The sequence below is a fragment of the Branchiostoma floridae genome, chromosome 1, assembly GCF_000003815.2.
Source record: "Branchiostoma floridae strain S238N-H82 chromosome 1, Bfl_VNyyK, whole genome shotgun sequence".
NCBI classification, from domain to species: Eukaryota; Metazoa; Chordata; class Leptocardii; order Amphioxiformes; family Branchiostomatidae; genus Branchiostoma; species Branchiostoma floridae.
In genome coordinates, this window is record NC_049979.1 from 2,277,887 (window position 1) to 2,286,135 (window position 8,249).

The following is an 8,249-nucleotide window of genomic DNA, read 5'->3' on the forward strand; positions in this document are numbered from 1 at the left end:
GGTACGGAGCCTTAACCCTATTCAGGGGGTGGGAGGGGGGTGGGGGGTTAATGCCTGCCCCAACTTTCATGTCGTTAAACGCTAGAACTGCTTACGCTAGAGCCACCAAATTTAATACGTTTTCCTAGAATATTGTTGGCAACAATTTCACGTAGCTTGAAAAAATTCCCATTTTTTCGTGTTGCCATGGTAACCGTTTGTTGACAGGCATGTTGGGCCAAAAATCGCTAATTTCTGTTTAACAAGGATTTGTCACGTTTATTTGCTATATAACTGCTATTTTCTTAGATATATACATAATCTAATATGCATAAATCATGCTAATTTCATGAATATGATATGGGAATTATTCTAATTTGATGATCAGCCAAAATCCAAGATGGCTGACCATATGACAAGATCAAAAATAACAAGCTTATTATCCCTAAGAATTTGTAACTACTTGGTATTTTTTTCTTTAAAAAGCATTTCAATGAAAGTATTTAGCTTATTTCCGTTGCCTTTTGCGATTTATTGTTGAAAAAAAAAGGATTTTTGAAAATTGAAGGTGGTGGATATGATATGGCGGAATCCAACTGGTATCTTAGATGAGCATGACGTCATTTTATGCCAAGTTCCTCACAACATGTCAATTTCCGAAAGTGTGACGTGATCACCGGGTCAAAGGTGATTGGAAGTCTCTACCGACTCCCGTCTCTGGGAGAAAGTTCATCATAGACCTCGAAACTCTTTACACTCGATAATTTTCTGACACTACAAAATAGAATTTCCAAATGGAAGTGCATCGCGGTCAATGGACAGATGATTGCAGATCTAGTTTCATATCGATCATAGACAATCGTCTTTATAGAGATGTACAGCAGCAACAACAAATAATCTGTAGAGAAGTTAGTATTACATGTAGTCGTCTGATCTCACTAACAATGGGCACACAAGGTACTCTCAAGTTGGAAAGATACTGGCAATTCCCAAGTTCTACTTACCTATCAGACTTCTATCAAGATCTTAAAGACACTGGCAAATCCCAAGTTCTATTTAACCATCAGATCTAGACTTCTATCAAGTCCATAAAAAGTCTAGAAAATCTATAGCGCAGTCTCCATTTCAATGGCGTCATATGGGAGCAGTTGCAGCAGCCTCTTTTCTATCCCATCTGGAGTGGGTCTTGTAGCTGGAACCTCGCGCCAGCACAACCTCATCAGTCGGTACAAATCCTCTGGACATCCCGGCGGCCTCTCCATCCGTATGCCTTGCCTCAAAATCCCTAACATCTGTAGGAAGCTCAGCTGAAACCTGCCATTATAGCACGGATCTTTCCCCAGCGTGGCGATCTCCCACAGCAGCACGCCGAAGGACCAGACGTCACTCTGACAGGTGTACTTGCCGGTCTCGATGGACTCCAGCGCCATCCACTTCAGCGGAATGAGTCTGTGACATTCGTCATCACTCGTCGAGGCGTCATCAGCAGTGGTGTACACGTGTACGTCTCGTGCCAGGCCGAAGTCGGCTAGCTTAGCCACATCGTCCACCGTGATCAGGACGTTCCGAGTGGCCACGTCACGATGTACGATGCGCAGACGTTCCAGTTCTCCTAGCGCTCGTGCCACGTGCACTGCGTATCGTAGAAAACGATCAAGAAGGTCAGCCTGGTCGTCCTCATCGTCCTCTCTAAACTGCCGAAGGACCCACAAAAGGTCTCCTGTTGGTGAATACTCCAGAAGAATATACTTTTCTTTAGACGTGGTGATCATGCCTAAGAGCTGGACAATGTTTGAATTTCGAACATCGTGGTCTTTCTCTTCATGAACAACAACTAGAATGGCGGCTTCTCGGTAAAAGTCTCGGTAGGTCTGTGGATCTTCCGAACGGACAGTCTTGGCGGCCACGGTGATATCCTCTTCAGGTGTGCGAAGCTGCGCTTGTATCACCCGCCCAAACATTCCTTCCCCTATTAGGTCACCTGGAGTAAGATGGCTGATCTTCTTCTCCCAACGTCTGAGCCAGCCCGGCTGTAGCCTCTGTGCTAGATCCTCCTCCACACGCCTGAGCTCACGAAGAACTTCGACTTCGTGCTCGTCGTGTTTCATAATGCGACCTGTCTTATACAGCACGATTAGTACCACGGTAACAACTAGGAGTACGAAGCCTAGAGGGACAAGGATTTCAACCAGCGATGGAGTATGAGTGACGTGAAGTTTGTCACAGTTCCTCCCTCCCCACGGTGGCACACACGCACAGCTGCCGTCCACGTGGTGACAGGTGGCGTTGTTCTTACAGCTGCAGACCTGCCGGCACCGCCAACCGTACCTGCTTTTGGGACAGGCTCCGTCGCAGTTTGATCCGTACCAGCCGGCCGTGCAGTTACACCTGCCGTCGTCAGGGCTACAGCTCGCCCCATTTTGGCAGTCACAGGTCTTGTTACAGTCTTTACCGTACGTGCCCTCCGGACATTGTGTCTGACACCTGGTTCCGTTCCATCCCGGCGGACAGACACAACCAGCCCACCGGTCACAGCTGGCACCTTGTAGGCAATCACACACTTCATCACAGAGTTCGCCTTTTCTATTTAGTAGACAGTTGATGTTTAACACAATTGTTGTATTGAAGACCTTTCCGTCCTTGTCTCGAGCCTGACACGTATAGAGACCTTCGTCCTGTAACTGTGCGTTGATAACATTTATGTCTAATTGATTTACACCTTTAGTAATGATCTCAGATGCATTTGGAAACCGTAGCGATAAGGTTTCGACATCAATGTGGTACACATGACAATGAATCGTCACGTTAATGGAAATGTAAATGGCCGCTGAATCGCTAGGTGTCGCTGTTGCAGCAATGCCAGGTTTCGGAATGTCACAGGCTACACCTTGCCAGCCGTGTTGACATTTACACGCCCCATTGAACCCGTGGCAGCTTGCGCCGTTCTTACAGGTACAGTTTTTCAAGCAGAGTACCCCATACTTAGCCACAGGACAGCCTTGCGGATGGACTGCTATGTTTAACGACTGTACATGTACAAGTTTTGTTGGGTTTGGGGGTGTGCCTATTCTGAATGGTTCACCAAATGGCGGAACTTGGCAAACAAACCGTACTGTGCTCTTTGTAGGAAATATCAAAGTTGTCATGTACATAAAGTTGAGATTCTCATCCACAGATTCTTCATCGAACAGATTAATGAAAAGTTTGGCATTGTCGTCTGCAAGACAAGATAGGTTACGCGCATTGCCAAACCACAGCTGCTCTGCAGCTACTAAATCATTCAGGTTACGAACGAACCGTATCTGGTAAAACTGGCAATTGCTGGTTTCTGCTTCAAAAAATGGCGTCAGAGAATCCCACTTTTCAAGAGGCTTGCTGAATGTCGTTCTGACGGCAAACACGTCTCCAGTATCTGTTTCGGCTTCCATGCTGAAGTCAGCTCGGAACAAAAATTCTCCGGTGTCCTTCCCTCTGGGGTTGACTGGAGTTTCACACGTCTCGTTATACACGGGAGGATAGCCCGGGACGTCGGTAACCTGTATCGACACACTCCTGACTTCTCGACCACCCCCGACGCGAATCTTGATGGTGTATTCCGACTGTACTGACCAGTCCAGGGGATTGGCCACCACAAGGGTGCACGCCTTAGTCAGAAGGAACCTGCCGTACGGATCTCCCTCCGTCTTCACACACGGAAGTTCCGCTTTTTGATTTCCCAGCCATTGTCGCATGCCGACAACCTCTGTCCCGACTGTAGCATTTTCGGGCACGGAAACGTTGAAGCTGCGCCCCTCCGCTAACATGGCCCGACTCAAGACGACGTAGACACTAATCGACAGTATCAGGTTAACTTCCATGTTGCGGCCGTCCTTACATTGAAAATGTACGGAAATGTGCCAAACCGTAAACGAAATCAGGAACTCTGCAAGGGCACTGGTTTGTGGAACTCTGCTGTTAATATTGATGTAAATCATTTATTATTCAGGACAAAACAATAAGGAAATACTCTCTCACCATGACCGTTCTTACAGTTTGGATTACCCCATATGCCCATAAACACATTAAACTCATGAAGACGCGTCCGTTAGAAACAATGACAAGAGCAGATAAGCATTATACTGGTCAATCATTTTCGAGAGATTCAATTATTTTCTCTTCCTGTTTTCAAAGTAAGAAAGTAGAACGACCCAGGCAATTGCAACAACACTTAAAAATCCTTTTATACGCTTGGCTTAGTGGTCCTCAACGTCCACAACATAGAAATTGTACTTTCTACCGTTTCAATCTGTGCAGTGTTTGATAAAAAGGATCGGACTACTGTAAATGTTTTTAAGTTCGCGGGGATTTAATTTCGCGGTGGCGGGAAAAGGGACTTTTCGCGGTGGATTTAAGTTCGTGGTAACACCATAGACTGGAATCTAATATCATTACAGAAAAATGTTCGCGGTGGTTTTAAATTCGCGGTGAAGTGGTCACCGCGAAAACCGCGAACATTAATCCACCGCGAACATTTCTGCATTTACAGTATCACAACAGAACCACCAGAAACTCATTAGCACATGACAACAGGGAGGGGCAGCAACACCATTGTTGAATAGAAATGCTCCTCCCTGTTTCAGTGGAGGCAGATCCCCGGTAGCAAAACACACTCCTAAGCCGGCTTCACTCCTCTGGCAGCTTTTGATACTATCTTATGCTACCGTAGGATCTGCTTGGAGATTAACAAATATCGACAGGTGAAATGTAGGACTGACAGACTAAGAAACTTGCCGATCCCCTACGTTGGGCGCCTTTTGAATGCCTAATGACTTTATCTCTAATCTGTTGTGTTTTAAAGTGTTGCTACACGCACTTAATTTGGCTTTATCAATGTCAGAATTTTAATTGTTATTTAAATGTTTAAGATATAATTGATGATATAAATGTTTTGATATGTCTAGAATTAGCTCTGGCTGGACAACAATTTTGTATCAAATCCGCAATTCAGTCAAACAGGCTGTGAGTGATTTTTTACCAATAAACCATTCATCATCATCATCAAAATGCCGCGTTATATACTTTATTACCTCAATGAAATATTCATGTAGGTTCAGTAGCGTTTGTGTGTGTATGTGTCTGTCTGTCTGTCTGTTTGTCTCAAGATAACTCAAGGACGGCTGGGTGGATTGGTTTCATACTTGGTATGTCGGTATAGGGGGTGTCAAAAGATGGGAATTTTATACTTGTGACATGTGCACGCCAGTCAATGATGAACATCACCATGCAGAAATTATGTAAATGTCTAAGTCATTTGCATAAGATTTGCAAAAGCTCTAATTATAAATATTTCATGGAGGTATGAGGTCGCCAAACTCTCGTGCTATGGATAATTTCACACACTCTGTCTAATAGGTCAACTTGCGCCACTCGCCAAGCTTTGACTAGAAAGAACCACTGACGCTTCTCAGGTTTTCATGTGTACTTTTCTTAAAATCAATATGTAATAATATTTCCATGACATATAATAATAATAATAACTTATATGGACTTCGAACTAACTGAAAGGCATAGCATCTTTTCCTATACAATGGGAGATGAATTGTCCAACATTTTCATGTATAAACGGGAATATTTTTTTGTTGGACATATGTTGTAGATTTCTAGGAATTATTTTCTTCTTTCAGGATAGTAGAATGAACATTGACGGATAAAATGTAATTCATCTTCCTGTACAATTGACATGTTCTCTCATCAACAGGTAGCTTTTTATATATATGCCCTTTTTTCTATTTATAGTGAATGAGCGCTTATTCTCATTTTAGATAAAGTGGATCTTCGCTCAGAATCTTCGTGGTATAGGTAACTTTCCATACTGTAGTCATATATAATATTTATAAAATCTTATTTTGCCAGCATCGGCAGCATCTGGGGTCTAGTCAGTATTTGACCACAAGTGTAAATGAGGTGAACACAGTTCTAAGACGGTTCAATTGAACACAAAGTGACGACAAGGTTTTATGCTAAAAGTTAATTAGCTCCTGTCGTTCGATTACAGTAGTGCATTGGCTCAAATAATTATTACTATGGACTGATTGACTTTTTAGTGACAGTGTATGCCGTCTTATACATCTGACTACAAAACTTATCCAAGTGCTTGAGTAAATTCTGTATAAAGTGTCTCATTTCTGAGGTCAGTACAGATGATTACACCTACTCTTGCCCCACTGACTTGTGTGGTGAATTGTGATAACCAAATAAATAACAAACATTAACCTCATGTCAAACTTTCAAGGACGTGTCAATTAATACGCAGATCTATGGCTGACATGTACCATGCTAATCAAATATGGAGGATATTTACTATACGTATAAATAGCTTGCAGTTAACATTCATGTACAATGTAGGCTTTGTCCCAACTTTCACACCCATATAAAGCCGGGTTCACACTTCCGTATAAAATCAAGTCCGTTTGAGGTCCGTGTGGAATTCTTAGCCAAACCAGGCTCCACAGGTCGATGAAAAATAGAAATTGGACAAATATAGACACATAACATGCCAGAGGAGTTAGCTGCCAGAGGACTATGGTTTGTGTCTGGCTATTTTTGTCCAATTCCTATTATTTCCCAGCGACCTGTGGAGCCTGGTAGAAGCAAAGACTTCCATACGGACCTCATACGGACTTGAATATATACACACGTGTAAACCCACCTTAACATGATGGATACAATACAGTCATTGGTATCGGTATTACTACTGTAACAGTATTTAGAGTCATCAGTCAACGTGCTTACACACGGCAGGGCTATACCGCCCCTAACGGGGTGACATACCCTTTCGCTGAATAATTACAAGACGGGGATTAGGGCTGGGTAAACCGGTTTTTCTTAATGGACGGGTCCAGAAAAAACCGGACCTGAAAAAAATCGGTGGACCGGATGTTGGACCTATTGGAAAATGAACATATTGTATGAACACATATTCACACGTTTGGGGGCTTACCGGTCGGGGGAAATAACAAGCTCGAAGTAGGGTAGAGTCTATAGTCATTTCTACCAAGTTTTACTGTCAATCGTACAAAGGCAGTTAGCTTTGTAGGATTTCAAAACGCCAGTGGGAGTCAAACATGTCACAAAACAGGATTTTTTTAAACGAAATGGACCTTGTTTTGAGTATCGTCCATTCACAAGTCCTCACGTACTGAATCAGGTCCGTGTGGCTGATACAAGAGATTCGCCAGGCCTCCGTTCGGGTGATTTGAAGTGAAGCACCAATTCCAGACAGAACGATTTGCTCCATCGCACACCGCACCATCGCATGTGTGGTGGGTTCATTAACGTGCTTGGGGTGTGGCTCTCCCCAAACACGGACCTCCATCCACCTGAGTAAAGTGAGGAAAGCCGTGTAAAGTGCCTTTCCTAAAGGCACAAGATCGGTGACACTGCAGGATTGGTCCTGAGCCAAACACGCTGCCACTGCGCCACGAGATCTCACAATCTCAGTACTTAGAGTACCATTCTTTAGACTACGGAACAGCTATTACAGTTACTGTAGCAGTATATGTGAATGTACTATAATTATATATAATACTGGGGGACTGAGTTTTCAATTGTAATAGCCATACTGTTGAATGTCATGCAAATTGTTTTTTATTATCATAGGAATTTGAAATAAATTCACATTAATGTGTAAAGGAAGGATGCTTAATCCCCAGAATGCTATTTAAGAAAGTTATTATCATAGATGTGCAGGTTGTCATTAGTCTCTGCTGACTGCTCAGAATGGGCATCAGTGCATTTGCCATGTGGGGGAGTGGGGATTGGGGGGGGGCGGTGTAGTATCTTTAGTGGGCATGTTTTTGATGGACGTTCCAATGATCTTTTTCTTAGCAAATTTCCTTTGACCTGCACCTTCTGGTTTAAGGTTCTTTTCTAAGGTCAGTATACATCTTCATACAGGTGAGGCTGCGAACCCGATGGCATGGTCACATCGCCTTTACGAGGTGGGGACAGAGGGGGAGGGGGGCTCATCTTTAACAGTTATGTTTTTATTCTCCGTAACAATGGCCTTGTTCTTAGCAAATTTCCTTATACATTTACCTTTCGGTTTGGGACTCTTTGGTGGTGCGTCCACCTCTTCATACAGGTGAGGCTGTAAGACTGCTAGCAGAGCATCATCAAATCTACGGGATGGGGGAAGAGGGGGAGGATCTTCTTCAGGGGGATTGTTTTTACTGGTCTTTCCAAGGGCTTCGTTCTCGGCATGCGGACCAATACCTGCATCTTTGGGTTTT

At 43.7% G+C, this 8,249-nt stretch overlaps 1 protein-coding gene across 1 annotated transcript; it reads right to left on the reverse strand.

Annotated features, from left to right (window-relative positions):
* Positions 1 to 1,085: 1,085 nt before the first annotated feature.
* On the reverse strand, positions 1,086 to 3,836 carry LOC118423083 (melanoma receptor tyrosine-protein kinase-like). Its single transcript, XM_035831061.1, has one exon. It carries the CDS (start codon positions 3,834 to 3,836, stop codon positions 1,086 to 1,088), a length of 2,751 nt encoding a protein of 916 aa, XP_035686954.1.
* Between the last annotated feature and the right edge of the window lie 4,413 nt (positions 3,837 to 8,249).